Raw genomic sequence first — 17,017 nt, 5'->3', positions numbered from 1 at the left:
GCAGTATGATACTAGTGTCACTGTTCTGTGTGTGTCCTCTGCAGTATAATACTAGTGTCACTGTTCTGTGTGTGTCCTCTGCAGTATAATACTAGTGTCATTGTTCTGTGTGTGTCCTCTGCAGTATAATACTAGTGTCACTGTTCTGTGTGTGTCCTCTGCAGTATAATACTAGTGTCATTGTTCTGTGTGTGTCCTCTGCAGTATAATACTAGTGTCATTGTTCTGTGTGTGTCCTCTGCAGTATAATACTAGTGTCATTGTTCTGTGTGTGTCCTCTGCAGTATAATACTAGTGTCATTGTTCTGTGTGTGTCCTCTGCAGTATAATACTAGTGTCATTGTTCTGTGTGTGTCCTCTGCAGTATAATACTAGTGTCATTGTTCTGTGTGTGTCCTCTGCAGTATAATACTAGTGTCATTGTTCTGTGTGTGTCCTCTGCAGTATAATACTAGTGTCATTGTTCTGTGTGTGTCCTCTGCAGTATAATACTAGTGTCACTGTTCTGTGTGTGTCCTCTGCAGTATAATACTAGTGTCACTGTTCTGTGTGTCCTCTGCAGTATAATACTAGTGTCACTGTTCTGTGTGTCCTCTGCAGTATAATACTAGTGTCATTGTTCTGTGTGTGTCCTCTGCAGTATAATACTAGTGTCATTGTTCTGTGTGTGTCCTCTGCAGTATAATACTAGTGTCATTGTTCTGTGTGTGTCCTCTGCAGTATAATACTAGTGTCATTGTTCTGTGTATGTCCTCTGCAGTATAATACTAGTGTCATTGTTCTGTGTATGTCCTCTGCAGTATAATACTAGTGTCATTGTTCTGTGTATGTCCTCTGCAGTATAATACTAGTGTCATTGTTCTGTGTATGTCCTCTGCAGTATAATACTAGTGTCATTGTTCTGTGTATGTCCTCTGCAGTAAAGTAAAATCCTTGACAAAGTTGTAGTAAAACAGCTTTGTCGCCACCTGCAGGACAATAACTTATTTGAAGTTTTCCAGTCAGGGTTCAGAGCCCACCACAGCACTGAAACTGCACTAGTTAAAGTCACAAATGATTTGTTATTAGCCGCTGACGATGGACTGGTCTCAGTCCTGGTTCTGTTGGACCTCAGCGCAGCGTTTGACACCATTGACCACAACATTCTACTGCAGAGGTTAGAATGTGATGTAGGTGTTGGAGGAACAGCCCTCAGCTGGTTTAAATCCTATCTATCTGATAGGTTCCAATTTGTTAATGTAAACCAGAGCTCCTCACCAAGCTCTAAAGTAATTTACGGTGTGCCACAGGGTTCGGTACTCGGTCCAATTCTGTTTACTCTTTATATGCTGCCATTAGGCAACATTATCAGAAAGCATGGCATTAACTTCCACTGCTATGCAGATGACACTCAGCTGTATTTATCCATGAAACCTGATCAGAGCGATCAAGTAGACAGACTTAGTACTTGTGTGAAGGAGATAAAAACCTGGATGACACTAAACTACCTGCTTCTTAACCCTGAAAAAACCGAGGTCATTGTGCTGGTCCTAAGCATCTACGAGACGCTCTATCTGAGCAGATAGTCACACTGGACAATGTCAGTGTAGCCTCCAGTTCTACTGTAAGAAACCTTGGAGTCTTATTTGACCAGGAGCTCTCATTTAAAGCTCATATAAATCAAGCTTGTAAAACAGCCTATTTCCATTTGCGCAACAAGAGCCAAAATCAGAAGAATCCTGCCTAAAAGTGATGCTGAAAAACTTATCCATGCATTTGTAACGACTAGATTAGACTACTGTAACTCCCTGCTTGCAGCGTGTCCTAAAAGCTCCATAAAAAGCTTTCAACTGGTTCAAAATGCAGCAGCAAGATTACTAACAGGAACAAAAAGAAGAGAGCACATTACGCCAGTGCTGAAGTCTCTTCACTGGCTCCCCGTCGAGTTTAGAATCAAATTCAAAATTCTACTCTTGACCTACAAAGCCATAAATGACATGGCCCCATCCTACCTCAAAGATGCTATAGAACCATATCATCCAAACAGAGCTCTTCGCTCTCAGAATGCTGGCCTTCTGGTGGTGCCAAGAGTCTCTAAAAGTACTGTAGGAGGTAGAGCCTTCTGGTGGTGCCAAGAGTCTCTAAAAGTACAGTAGGAGGTAGAGCGTTTAGCTACCAAGCTCCTGTGTTATGGAATCAGCTCCCGACCCATGTTAAATATGCTGACACAGTCTCTTCATTTAAGTCCAGGCTTAAAACGTTCCTCTTCGAAATCGCTTATGGTCAGACTAGTTAGGAACAGAAAGATAAACCCACAGCTTCAGCTACGCTGCCCTAGGAGTAACTGTGCTGGGGGAAGTATGACAGCTTGAGCACTATCCTCTTCTTCTTCTGACTACTTATGCTATCAAACAATATTTATTTTTTGATTCCACTTGCAAACTGTTCACCGCCTTCTTTTCTTTCTCTCACTCCTGAGGACCTGTGGACCCAGATGCCCCTCCCCTGGTGAAGTGGTCCCTGCCCTGTGTGGACGGTCCCTCATCTGCCTGAAGAGTGGGTCCAGCTCCAGTCTCCTCGTGTCCGTCTGTGAGAGTCGGATCTCTCCTTCACTGGAACTCCTCCAGGTTTCTACGCTTTTTTCCCAAAGAGGTTTTTTTGTAGTTTTTCCTGGCCGAGAAGGAGAGTCTAAGGACAGAGGACCCTGGGACATCGTCCCTCGCCACCACAGACATTGTTGATTCATTTCTCCCTGTGGCCCTCAGAGGCAACTGTTGTTGTGATTTTGGGCCTTACAAAAATAAATTGATTTGATTTGATTTGATATAATCCTAGTGTCACTGTTCTGTGTGTCCTCTGCAGTATAATACTAGTGTCACTGTTCTGTGTGTCCTCTGCAGTATAATACTAGTGTCACTGTTCTGTGTGTGTCCTCTGCAGTATAATACTAGTGTCACTGTTCTGTGTGTGTCCTCTGCAGTATAATACTAGTGTCACTGTTCTGTGTGTGTCCTCTGCAGTATAATACTAGTGTCATTGTTCTGTGTGTGTCCTCTGCAGTATAATACTAGTGTCACTGTTCTGTGTGTGTTCTCTGCAGTATAATACTAGTGTCACTGTTCTGTGTGTCCTCTGCAGTATAATACTAGTGTCATTGTTCTGTGTGTGTCCTCTGCAGTATAATACTAGTGTCACTGTTCTGTGTGTCCTCTGCAGTATAATACTAGTGTCACTGTTCTGTGTGTGTCCTCTGCAGTATAATACTAGTGTCACTGTTCTGTGTGTGTCCTCTGCAGTATAATACTATTGTCACTGTTCTGTGTGTGTCCTCTGCAGTATAATACTAGTGTCACTGTTCTGTGTGTGTCCTCTGCAGTATAATACTAGTGTCATTGTTCTGTGTGTGTCCTCTGCAGTATAATACTAGTGTCATTGTTCTGTGTGTGTCCTCTGCAGTATAATACTAGTGTCATTGTTCTGTGTGTGTCCTCTGCAGTATAATACTAGTGTCATTGTTCTGTGTGTGTCCTCTGCAGTATAATACTAGTGTCACTGTTCTGTGTGTCCTCTGCAGTATAATACTAGTGTCATTGTTCTGTGTGTGTCCTCTGCAGTATAATACTAGTGTCACTGTTCTGTGTGTCCTCTGCAGTATAATACTAGTGTCACTGTTCTGTGTGTGTCCTCTGCAGTATAATACTAGTGTCACTGTTCTGTGTGTGTCCTCTGCAGTATAATACTAGTGTCACTGTTCTGTGTGTGTCCTCTGCAGTATAATACTAGTGTCACTGTTCTGTGTGTGTTCTCTGCAGTATAATACTAGTGTCACTGTTCTGTGTGTCCTCTGCAGTATAATACTAGTGTCATTGTTCTGTGTGTGTCCTCTGCAGTATAATACTAGTGTCACTGTTCTGTGTGTCCTCTGCAGTATAATACTAGTGTCACTGTTCTGTGTGTGTCCTCTGCAGTATAATACTAGTGTCACTGTTCTGTGTGTGTCCTCTGCAGTATAATACTAGTGTCACTGTTCTGTGTGTGTCCTCTGCAGTATAATACTAGTGTCACTGTTCTGTGTGTGTCCTCTGCAGTATAATACTAGTGTCACTGTTCTGTGTGTGTTCTCTGCAGTATAATACTAGTGTCATTGTTCTGTGTGTGTCCTCTGCAGTATAATACTAGTGTCACTGTTCTGTGTGTGTCCTCTGCAGTATAATACTAGTGTCACTGTTCTGTGTATGTCCTCTGCAGTATAATACTAGTGTCACTGTTCTGTGTGTGTCCTCTGCAGTATAATACTAGTGTCATTGTTCTGTGTGTGTTCTCTGCAGTATAATACTAGTGTCACTGTTATGTGTGTGTCCTCTGCAGTATAATACTAGTGTCATTGTTCTGTGTGTGTCCTCTGCAGTATAATACTAGTGTCACTGTTCTGTGTGTGTCCTCTGCAGTATAATACTAGTGTCATTGTTCTGTGTGTGTCCTCTGCAGTATAATACTAGTGTCACTGTTATGTGTGTGTCCTCTGCAGTATAATACTAGTGTCATTGTTCTGTGTGTGTCCTCTGCAGTATAATACTAGTGTCATTGTTCTGTGTGTGTCCTCTGCAGTATAATACTAGTGTCATTGTTCTGTGTGTGTCCTCTGCAGTATAATACTAGTGTCATTGTTCTGTGTGTGTCCTCTGCAGTATAATACTAGTGTCATTGTTCTGTGTGTGTCCTCTGCAGTATAATACTAGTGTCACTGTTCTGTGTGTGTCCTCTGCAGTATAATACTAGTGTCACTGTTCTGTGTGTGTCCTCTGCAGTATAATACTAGTGTCATTGTTCTGTGTGTGTCCTCTGCAGTATAATACTAGTGTCATTGTTCTGTGTATGTCCTCTGCAGTATAATACTAGTGTCACTGTTCTGTGTGTGTCCTCTGCAGTATAATACTAGTGTCATTGTTCTGTGTGTGTCCTCTGCAGTATAATACTAGTGTCACTGTTATGTGTGTCCTCTGCAGTATAATACTAGTGTCATTGTTCTGTGTGTGTCCTCTGCAGTATAATACTAGTGTCATTGTTCTGTGTGTGTCCTCTGCAGTATAATACTAGTGTCACTGTTCTGTGTGTGTCCTCTGCAGTATAATACTAGTGTCATTGTTCTGTGTGTGTCCTCTGCAGTATAATACTAGTGTCACTGTTCTGTGTGTGTCCTCTGCAGTATAATACTAGTGTCATTGTTCTGTGTGTGTCCTCTGCAGTATAATACTAGTGTCATTGTTCTGTGTGTGTCCTCTGCAGTATAATACTAGTGTCATTGTTCTGTGTGTGTCCTCTGCAGTATAATACTAGTGTCATTGTTCTGTGTGTGGCCTCTGCAGTATAATACTAGTGTCACTGTTCTGTGTGTGGCCTCTGCAGTATAATACTAGTGTCACTGTTCTGTGTGTGTCCTCTGCAGTATAATACTAGTGTCACTGTTCTGTGTGTGTCCTCTGCAGTATAATACTAGTGTCATTGTTCTGTGTGTGTCCTCTGCAGTATAATACTAGTGTCACTGTTCTGTGTGTCCTCTGCAGTATAATACTAGTGTCACTGTTCTGTGTGTGTCCTCTGCAGTATAATACTAGTGTCACTGTTCTGTGTGTGTCCTCTGCAGTATAATACTAGTGTCACTGTTCTGTGTGTGTCCTCTGCAGTATAATACTAGTGTCACTGTTCTGTGTGTGTCCTCTGCAGTATAATACTAGTGTCACTGTTCTGTGTGTGTCCTCTGCAGTATAATACTAGTGTCACTGTTCTGTGTGTGTCCTCTGCAGTATAATACTAGTGTCACTGTTCTGTGTGTGTCCTCTGCAGTATAATACTAGTGTCATTGTTCTGTGTGTGTCCTCTGCAGTATAATACTAGTGTCACTGTTCTGTGTGTGTCCTCTGCAGTATAATACTAGTGTCATTGTTCTGTGTGTGTCCTCTGCAGTATAATACTAGTGTCACTGTTCTGTGTGTCCTCTGCAGTATAATACTAGTGTCACTGTTCTGTGTATGTCCTCTGCAGTATAATACTAGTGTCATTGTTCTGTGTGTGTCCTCTGCAGTATAATACTAGTGTCATTGTTCTGTGTGTGTCCTCTGCAGTATAATACTAGTGTCACTGTTCTGTGTGTGTCCTCTGCAGTATAATACTAGTGTCACTGTTCTGTGTGTGTCCTCTGCAGTATAATACTAGTGTCACTGTTCTGTGTGTGTCCTCTGCAGTATAATACTAGTGTCATTGTTCTGTGTGTGTCCTCTGCAGTATAATACTAGTGTCACTGTTCTGTGTGTCCTCTGCAGTATAATACTAGTGTCACTGTTCTGTGTGTGTCCTCTGCAGTATAATACTAGTGTCACTGTTCTGTGTGTGTCCTCTGCAGTATAATACTAGTGTCACTGTTCTGTGTGTGTCCTCTGCAGTATAATACTAGTGTCATTGTTCTGTGTGTGTCCTCTGCAGTATAATACTAGTGTCATTGTTCTGTGTGTGTCCTCTGCAGTATAATACTAGTGTCACTGTTCTGTGTGTGTCCTCTGCAGTATAATACTAGTGTCACTGTTCTGTGTGTGTCCTCTGCAGTATAATACTAGTGTCATTGTTCTGTGTGTGTCCTCTGCAGTATAATACTAGTGTCACTGTTCTGTGTGTGTCCTCTGCAGTATAATACTAGTGTCATTGTTCTGTGTGTGTCCTCTGCAGTATAATACTAGTGTCATTGTTCTGTGTGTGTCCTCTGCAGTATAATACTAGTGTCACTGTTCTGTGTGTGTCCTCTGCAGTATAATACTAGTGTCACTGTTCTGTGTGTGTCCTCTGCAGTATAATACTAGTGTCATTGTTCTGTGTGTGTCCTCTGCAGTATAATACTAGTGTCATTGTTCTGTGTGTGTCCTCTGCAGTATAATACTAGTGTCACTGTTCTGTGTGTGTCCTCTGCAGTATAATACTAGTGTCATTGTTCTGTGTGTGTCCTCTGCAGTATAATACTAGTGTCATTGTTCTGTGTGTGTCCTCTGCAGTATAATACTAGTGTCACTGTTCTGTGTGTGTCCTCTGCAGTATAATACTAGTGTCATTGTTCTGTGTGTGTCCTCTGCAGTATAATACTAGTGTCATTGTTCTGTGTGTGTCCTCTGCAGTATAATACTAGTGTCACTGTTCTTCAGAATGTCTAATTGATGCATAACAGGGTTTGACATAGAAATACTACAAACAATAGTCTGATTAGGTTCATTATGTCTGATATAAATATATATTATTCTCTTATGAACAGAGCCGTTTTACTCTGTAGCTTATTATAAAAACACAAATAATAAATTAAGCTGCAAACAAAGGTTATATTTTCTCTTAAATCATTTGAAATGTATAAAATCGGTGAGAATTTAACATCGAAGACACATTCACGTCATAATCAAGACTTTAGGAACCAGATTTGGCATCATGTTAGAATTAAATACATAATAGTTACTGTAGTGACTATAATATACAGTTCCATCAGAAATGCCCCTGTCACAATGTACAATTAACATGAATTAACATTAACACACAATGTGCCCAATTAATACATCAACATGGGTTTATTTTCATGGATTAAACGAATATTTCCCATTTTGTACAAAATGATTACAAAGATCTGGCATTGATCATCCTTCTGAACCAAAGTCTTTAGAGAACCAGACTCAAACACCATGTCCCGCTCCAGTGGAAATATACAAAGTACAGCAGGACGAGGAGCCACTCATTGTCTCCAACACAGGACACGTCACATGCATGTTTTATTACACATGACAAAGCCTCGGTTATGATTGGTTAAGTAGTTTTTAAAAAGGTCTTTACATTAAGAATTTGAAATCAGCAACCGAGGACGAGAGGTACCAAGACACGTGAGCCTGGAGGTGTAAGATGTGTTTAGGGGAAATATAAGATGTGTTTAGGGGAAATATAAGATGTGTTTAGGGGAAATATAAGATGTGTTTAGGGGAAATATAAGATGTGTTTAGGGGAAATATAAGATGTGTTTAGGGGAGATGAAGGGTCATGTACATGCCCAGCACAGACAGAATCACTCATGCCAAAAGCTCAGAGAGGATTGTAGCACTTGATATCAAATAATATTCAGTCAAACAGTAAGAGCGTACGGTGTGAGACAAGAAGTATTGAACACTTTATTCATCTAGATTTGATAAGTAACAGATTTTATTGGGTCATTGCAGAGATTCCCGTCACAGAGTGAACCATGACACGAGGCACTTTCACATCACTTACATTTTACAGTGTCTGGAGTTGTGCCTTCATTTTGGACACATTTTAGAATCAAATATGGGACATGCTCACACTCACAGCAGTTTGCAGTTGGCACATGTACATGCAAAAGCAGCAGGAAAACATAGGAGCTTATGAAGAATGAAGAAATTAAAGGGAATGACAGACGCACATAACGTAAGACAGGCTTTTTAAGCGTTGAAAAACACCCCCGTCCTGGATCCTCCCCCCTCGTGTCACAAGTTTGCTGCAGCACCAGGGGAGCTCTCTGATTGGTGAATACAGCTGTCCGTTTGTTCAGTCAGTTTCTAATATGAGTGGCGGCTGCTCATTCTCCTCTTCTAGACGCAGGTCACTGAGGTCTTCCTCTAGCCCCGCCCCGCCCACTGCGCCCTGTTCCTCACAGTTACCTAGAAAGCAAGTGTTAGATTATATACAGATAACCTCTGATGTTCACCCTTTAACAGAAATATATGTACTACACATGTATGTAGTTCAATACTCATTTGAAGGATTAAAATATCTACCACAGAAAAAGACATGATTGTTACTTTCAAACCAGTAAATTATTTTGCAATTAGATTTTTCAAAAAGTGATTAGATTTTTATTTTACAATTAGAATTATTAAATCAAATATGGAAATTGGCAGATGCTTAAAATGTATTCAATGTAACACAAACACATACCTCTTGTGACTGCTGCACTGTAGGTTTGGGCCACAAGTGGGCGCTCATGTGACGCCTGTTCAAGGATCTCGTTAGACGGCTCAGTGCTGCCGTCTAACCTGAGAGCAGGAGACATGGAGTTGTGATTTGGCAGATGGCAACAAGTGACACTAGTCCTCATTTTGTGTTACCGTTACCTGTGCTGCTTCATTAGTGTACACTCTCCTCCTTCTTGGGGGTCCAGATTGTACAGATACAAATAACCATCTGCAGCTGCCACCAGCAACCGTGGAATCTTCTGAATCCTGATGTGGAAAATGTCAAATTAGCCCATATCCATTAACAAATTAGTTTAATTTCTCACATGCAACTCAAAAAAACAAATACATTTTGCATCATAATTTCAGTTTGTATGCAGTATGGCAACAGACAGGAAAGGAAACAGAAGCGTGTTGTCCTTGTTGTTATTTACTTTGCAACATTGCCTTTATAACATGAGTTGACTTACACAGCTAAGGCGCAGATGTTCTTGTGCCCACAGAAAGGCAGCCTCACAGTGGCAAAGGCCCGTCCTTGGGTGAACATCTCTGTGACCTGAGAAGGTAGGTAGGTTGTGGACGCCATCAACATTTTGCCAAGGTACCCTCCCCATGTGGCAGGCTCCTCTGTAGGCCTGACATAAACCACAGAACAAAGGTTATTTCTATTGAAGAACCTCTGCCTCACAGTGATGAGCCCAATATCGTGTAAAAAGTGATGCATACACATATTTTTCCTTTTGCGTCTCCAACTTGAAAATGTGGACCGTCTCTGTGTTGCTGGAGGCCGACAAGTACAGGCCTTCCATACTAAAGGCCAGTGAACAGATGCTCACACACCTGAGGCCCAACACCATTGCATTAGTACATATAGTGATATAAACTGCAATAATAGTAACAGCAAGACAGATTCTTTGGTTTTATATATGTATTTTACCTTTTAACCCCTCGTCTGAATTCAAAAAGCTTCTGTCCTTCGGGGATTGAAAAGACACGAATAACTGTGCCCTATCAACACATGGTGGAAACAGAATTAGAACTAAATTAAAAAACAAATTGTATAACATGTATAAAAAGCTACCTTTTCTGACGCTGTTGCCAGTTTGGTTCCACTGGCATCAAAAGCCAAAGCAGCTAATGGACTGTCATGAGCAGGAATCATGTTGGCTGCTCGCTGAAAAGACAAATACAGAAAACAACATGAACAAACTCCAGACCAAAGTGAATGAGGAATAGTACAACAGCTGACTGCTTTGTACCCACCAGGTTGACCGTGTCAAAGACTTGAACTTCACCTATCGTCGCACTACCTGGGTACGCCAAGTAACAGTTATCATTGCTGATGGAGAGGGCACACAGTCCTGTAAAAGAATAACCAGAAACACAAAACAAATGGAAGATGAATACATACAAACCAAAGCAATATTAAAAACAGTGATACAAACATACATTTTTAAACAAATACTAAAATGCCTATGACTTGCACTCACCAGAAGGATTGGGGGGAGTTTCTCTGATCGTGTGCAGAACTTTCATGTCACGGATGTTGTGGATGTAAAGTGACTCTTCAAGACAAACTATAAGCCTCTGTCAGATATAACACATCATGACATTATTAACTGAACACATCATGACATTATTAACTGAACACATCATGACATTATTAACTGAACACATCATGACATTATTAACTGAACACATCATGACATTATTAACTGAACACATCATGACATCATTAACTGAACACATCATGACATCATTAACTGAACACAAATTAAATGCACTGCTTTGACAATAGATGTCAAACACATTCTTCATATCCACCTGTCTGTTGAGTTTGACTGCCAGAATGGTGTTGGAATATGAGTAGTTGCATATCTCAGTTCCCTTCTTAAAGTGACAAACTTTGAGCTTCCTGGGAGCCTTGAGGCTAACAATAGCCACCAGGCTACTGGAAAACAGGCGCTCCACAATGCAGACATCCTCTGTGTCCGCTACAGGAAGCAAAAAAACCCAGAGGAACACAATGAACCCAGACAGGCTGGAAGAAGTTACTCTAATGGTAAAGTTAAATATGTTGAGGCAATTTGCATTGAACACAGTCAAAGTATGACGGTCACAAAAGAGATCATTACTTACTACATTCATATATTTGCTCCAATTTGTCCACTGAAGACAAGGAGAAAAACTTGTAACCAGATTTTGTACCAACAGCCAAGGACCTAGAGACAATAGAAACAAACAAGGAGTCATCATTTCTCACACAAAGAGACAATAAATCGTGATTCATGTCACTAGTTGTTGTCACAACTAAATTGTGACAAATGTCTACTTATAAGACAATCTTTGTGGAAGGTGTTTGAGGTTGAAGCAACAAAAAACAGGAGTTCCCCTTCCAAACGCCAGAGAAGATTAACTGGTTATTGACCATCATAAACTAGATCAACACTCTTTAGCCACAAAGGCCCAGTTCTTGGCTCTGGGTGGTTTAGTTTACTGTGCCACAGCTGACACATACATGACTAAAGACTGTTTTCACCGAGTTCCACGGCCATGTTAGCTCTAGGCTATGCTAAGCAGCTAATGTACAAAAATACATTTGTGCAGTTGCATGAATTAGCTGAACTCAACATTGTTTGTAATAGTATTTGAAATCCCTCTCAGTATTTGCAGTTCTCTTCATTTAGGCAACTGTCTATGTCTCTAGACCATGTGATGAGAGCGTGAGCTAACGCCGTTAGCCGCACACCACAGGCCGGTGGACCAGAGCCTCTCCCCGGCCTTGGCTTACGTGTTGTCCTGGTTAAAGTTGGCGAAGAGGAGCTGGCTCCCGCCGGCCTCCCCGCTTTGACTCGCTAGGTTCATGGGCTCTTCACCATCGACACTCACGGGCCCGATGGAAGAAGCAGCTGTGAGTCTAAGTGCAGCGTGAGGGCCTCGGGGAGCTTCACGGGGCCATCTCTTCCCACTCGAGTGTTGTTGTTGTTTTTCACTGAGACTGTTGCACTCTCCTACTGCGCATGCGCCAACATGTGCCTGCGACATGTCTTAAAGAGACAGGACTCCATAATAAAGCTGAGCGCGTGCGGCCAGGAGCCAATCAAAGAGCACGATGACATCTGTCCTCTGTGTATATTGTTCTTTTTGATCGTTTGATCAACGCTCTTTTGTCGTTCTTTGAGGACAAGTATATGATTTAAAAGTTTTTAATTATATGGGCCAATAAATAATCACAGGTTTCGCCGCTGTCTTTTTCATTCAAATGAAATGTTGAATTGTGCTCCATCTTCACTGCACACACTGTAGAACCAGCTGTCACTCAAACATGTCATTCACACTGTCAGAGTTTGGACTGTGTAAAATCAACATTGTAAATTTGGATAGAAATAGAAAGTTTATAAAAATACACACAAATACATACAAATATATCCTGACCTGGACTGTTATAGACTACATTGTTCATACCCCCCACATCATATTTGCATAAAACCAACAGAAGCCCTGACTATAACTCCTCAGCTACAACATGTTTTACACTGCTTACATTTGTTTGGATTCCATTCATCTGCATGTGTGGATCATATTTAACATTCAGGGGAGTGAGATGGAGGAAATCAAGTGCGTCCTACATTTGGGGCCCAGACTCTTCTGTCTGATCCACGTGGACTTGGACTTGTAAGACTCACCTTTCCTCCTAACTGGAGGTAAAACGTGTGTAAAGTGAGGCTGAAACACGAGCAGCAGCAGCGGCGGTGGTGGTGGTGGTGGGGAGGGGCTGCTGCGTGTCGCTCCCTTATCATGCGCCCTCAGAGGGGAGAGGGAGGGGCAGAGGAGGGGTTACAGACCCTGTCCCGTGGAACGTCCCGTGGAACGTCCTGAGAACATCACACTCTTCACTAAAGTGTCACCAGCGCATCAAAGACACGAGCATCTGACTTCTCACCACATGAAAGACGCTTTTGTCCCGGGACCCGCGCGGCGCCGGGACTTATGTGTTTGGACGTGCGTCGGTGGGACATCCGGAATGGGGAATCCGTAAGAGACGAGGCTCTGGTGAGCAGCAGATCCCAGCGCGCACAAGACGAGATGGACTTGAAGAAGAGCACATTTGGAAGGTAAAACCAGTGTTATTCCATGACATTTGGCTTCACGTTGTTCTCAATATGGAAGCAATTGAGCGCGTCCGCGCGTCATGACGCACGCGGCGCCTTCTTCCTTCTGCGTGGAGCGCACTTCTCTAAGAGGAGTTGTTTTAAAAGTGCAGATAAAACATAGACATCTCCTCATGATGCATTTATCATCACTGGGTTTCATTGGAACATAATTCTAAACTGAAGTGTTAGGGCTCAATCAGAAGATTAGATCACATGAAAGTACCAACATCTTGACTAAAGTCACATAATCACACCTAAGTCTTCATCAGGTGAACACAATGTCATTCAAACTGTGGATCTCTCCAGTTGATATCATTGCACATTTGGAAATAAAAGGTTTCACTTCATATTGTTTGTGTTATTACAATAAACACGTAGGCCTAAATAAAGAAATACAAGATATACAATATGTTCCTAGTAGGCTATATTTATGACTTTTGAACCCGTTATTAACCTACATGACTTGCAGTGTTTATGGGCTGTCACTTCAGTTCAAGCTCACATCAGCAGGTTCACGTCACACATCTCCATATGAAAGATGGGTAAAAACATGTTTCAGAGTTATACAGTATTTGAATGTTCTCATATGTGTTATTGGCCCATTCCGAGTATGAACAATCCAACAACCCCCACCAGAGCATTGTGTCTTTGGAGCACACATGGCACTCATTACGCAGACCTGGTCCCATGGTGCGGATAAGTCGATTTCTAAACATAAAATTAGCTCTGAACTTAAGAACAATAATTTACTGTTGTACAAGAGTTCCCAAAGTGCAGCAGATCATCTTAAAAGCCATTGATCCTATCGACGTGTGTAATGTGCACTATTAGCCTGAACCCTTGTACCAGGCCCTGCTCTGGACTCACGTGTGCAGGTTTACACGCCGGCCTGAGCAGGGAGAGTGCACGACTGTCCCGATGATGACAATGTCCTCTCTGATCACATCCTCTCTCCGCTGCACCCGCCCCGCCCTCACACCCTTCCTTTCACATCATTACACACGCGCACAACAAACACGCACACGCCGCTCTGTCATAACTGATTAGAGGGACTCACAGCGTGGCATTCAGGGCCATTGATGGAGCCACAATACAGAGAGTAACAGTGCTCTGTCTGGACACGGGAGCTGCTCTTGTTCCCATTAGAAAGCGCTGCACATCAAAATAAGGTCATGCAAAAATGATTTAATTTGGGTTTCAAAGCGAATGTGCAGGTTCACACAAGAGCACATTCGCGGTGGCATCATTTCAATAATCTTATGGAATGTCAAAAGATTGATTTCATTCATTGTAGCATTATTTCTCACACAGTTCTTGTGTTGATGCTGTGAGTGACCGCTGCACAAAGCCTCCTGCAGCTCGCCCCAGACGCTCTCACTGGGCTCAGATCTGTCGTAATTTAGGTTCTACTTCTCCTTAGATGTTTTCTCTGTTTGATGCCAATGACTTGACCCTTCTCAAACACACTGACATCTTTTCCATGACCACGGGATGTGTCATTCCACATGGTTCAGTTGGGTTTAAACACTGTGTTACAGCTGAAAGACCATCAGCCTCAGGAGTTTTCCAGTTGGAGGCTCTGTATTTGCTTAGTTCAATCCAAGTTTCAGGATATGTAACTGTAAAATTGTAAAATCATATCTCTGCCTATTAGGGTTACCAACATGTCATTGATAAAAGGACAGATTGATGTCCTTGTACATGTATTATCTCATCGCCTTGAGTCTTCTGTCAGCAGAATGTTCCAGTTGCACAGACACAGCTGACCAGCAGAAACACCTGTGTCCAGCACACGACTCTCTTTGAATATTGTGAGCGTCTTGACGTATAAAATGTGATTTCGTAACAGCTCCAGATGTGTTTTTTCCCTTGTAAGCTGGGATTTATAGCCGATTAAAACCAGCATGACTTACAAACTATGGATGGAGTAAGTCTGTCCAAGTATATGGCAGCGAAAATGCAAATGGAGTTAATGGTTAGAGGTCAGCAGCGTCCTGCTGGGGAGCGGGAACATCACGGCTGCAACAAAAACAGTTGCCACGGTTACACTGAAAAAGTATCGTCATGCACACATTTACCCTGCTTTAAATCATTGTACATTCAAATAATATATTACAAGAATAAACAGAAGAAGCTGTAATACATGAAGTGCCTTCAATAATGAAACATATTCATGCAAATAGATATGCAACTCATGTTAATTATTATCAAATGACCCCAACATATCTACTTTGAGTCAACACGTTATAAAAACAAGAAAAAGTAGCAGGACACATTTAATCTTATTTACATTTGTTACCAAATGCTTGAAGTGCACGGTTCTATTATCGTGATATTGTATTTATTTGAATATATTTGTATTAAACGATGTGTTTAATGTGTTTGGTGAGTCGACCCCCTGATGTTCCCTCACACGTTCTGTCCCACCGTAAACACACAGTTACTTATTAACCACTTTGTTTACCCCCTAAACCTTTTCTCTTTTCATCTCTAGATTTATGAACTGCAGAGTACCGCCCAGTCAAAGATACAAACCCACCGAATATGAACATGCAGCCAACTGTGCCACACATGGAGTGAGTACAAAGCAGAGCCTTTAAGAAACACTGAGGACCTCATCAAATGGAATGTAGTGAGGATTAGGAGGAGGTGGGCTCTGAATGCACTTGATAATCTGTGATTCAGCCTGTAGCACGCTCTAATCTGCTGTAATCCCTGGAAACCTCTGGCTATGAGAGCGTGGACAGAGAATCAAACATCAACATGAAAGAAATCATTGAGAAAACATGTGCATCATGGATGTTCAGAGGCATTACACCTTCCACTGAGAAGAAATATATATATATATATACATCTGCTTTTGGACGTAGGATTCTGTTCTGTTTTTACTGCTATGTAACATTATTGTTCAGTGCAGTGTCAGAACTACAGAAGGAAAGAGAATGATAATTCTACTAGAATTTTTCAAATTATAATTTCAGAGAGTTTAAATAACTATTGTGGGCATTTACTGTTTTTCAAGAAATATGCAAATTTATGACCCACAAATGTTGAACTTTATCAATGTTTGTTCAGGATCAGCTCCACTAACAGATTAAAGTCCTTTCAACTGACTTTGGTGTTGAATAATAGCACCACTTTTTTAAAGCTTTTAATAATAAAGTATTTCCCTTTTGTTTATTTATAAAAACAGATGAGACATTAAGCTTTATGCCAGTTTTCATTTAATGTGGACAGACCTTGTAATTACAGAGATATTAACCATAAACCAGGTGAAAACATCTGCATTTTGACAGTTCAACCTGAACTCCAGCTCAGTTTAAACCATATATATTATGTAATATCACGTGAACGAAACCTACTGTCTTCATTCTGATTCTGATTTCATTTTAATAATATAGTTCTTTAATGAAACATTTTTTTTTTTAAGTGTACAGCATTGATCTGAGATAAAATTGGGCACATTTAATGGTTATTCATGGGTTTCAGGCAAATGATTCTGAGTCTGAGGATCTTTCCTAACTCAGAATATGTAATGTTTTAATTTGACCTGTTCTTCAAATCGGGAAGTAACTCTTATGCCTTAAAACCATGAAAAGTCATGATAATTCTTTACAACTCTCTTCACAGTTCTGGATCCTCCCCAGTCTGGTTGGTGGGTCGGTGCTGTACTTCCTGTCCGTGGACCAATGGCATCGCGCCGCCGCCTGGCTGTATGGAAGCGGCCTGACCGGACTGTTTGTCACCTCCACGCTCTTCCACACTGCCGCCTGGAAAATCGGCCATCTCCGGTGCGTAGCAGGCTCACGAGCAGGTCACTAAACACACTGTGGGTAATTAGATGGCAGAAGAACAGACGTTACAGTACGTGACGGTGTCTCGCTCCACGCTGCACCA

The 17,017-nt window shown here is 41.6% G+C and overlaps 2 protein-coding genes across 2 annotated transcripts in view; one reads left to right on the top strand and one right to left on the bottom strand.

Annotated features, from left to right (window-relative positions):
* Window positions 1–7,562: 7,562 nt before the first annotated feature.
* On the bottom strand, window positions 7,563–11,912 carry wipi2 (WD repeat domain, phosphoinositide interacting 2). The gene is made up of 12 exons (XM_072443779.1): window positions 11,758–11,912; window positions 11,106–11,188; window positions 10,791–10,960; window positions 10,457–10,553; window positions 10,230–10,327; window positions 10,048–10,140; window positions 9,904–9,974; window positions 9,693–9,806; window positions 9,437–9,601; window positions 9,126–9,233; window positions 8,950–9,047; window positions 7,563–8,672 (listed from the first exon to the last, which is right to left on the bottom strand). The coding sequence occupies exons 1-12, from the start codon at window positions 11,829–11,831 to the stop codon at window positions 8,560–8,562; spliced, it is 1,284 nt and encodes a 427-aa protein (XP_072299880.1). The 5' UTR covers window positions 11,832–11,912; the 3' UTR covers window positions 7,563–8,559.
* A 976-nt stretch (window positions 11,913–12,888) lies between these two features.
* The window catches only part of LOC140358736 (monocyte to macrophage differentiation factor 2-like), a 5,791-nt gene continuing 1,662 nt past the window's right edge, over window positions 12,889–17,017 (top strand). The window contains exons 1-3 of the mRNA XM_072443774.1: window positions 12,889–13,081; window positions 15,615–15,696; window positions 16,751–16,911. Of these exons, the coding sequence (XP_072299875.1) occupies window positions 12,957–13,081; window positions 15,615–15,696; window positions 16,751–16,911 (368 nt within the window). The 5' untranslated portion in view covers window positions 12,889–12,956. The remainder of the gene's footprint in view (window positions 13,082–15,614; window positions 15,697–16,750; window positions 16,912–17,017) is intronic.

This window comes from Eucyclogobius newberryi, unplaced genomic scaffold (genome assembly GCF_026437365.1).
Source record: "Eucyclogobius newberryi isolate DKJ021-1_F unplaced genomic scaffold, fEucNew1.0.hap1 SCAF_13, whole genome shotgun sequence".
NCBI lineage: Eukaryota > Metazoa > Chordata > Actinopteri > Gobiiformes > Gobiidae > Eucyclogobius > Eucyclogobius newberryi.
This window is presented reverse-complemented; position numbering and strand designations above follow the sequence as displayed.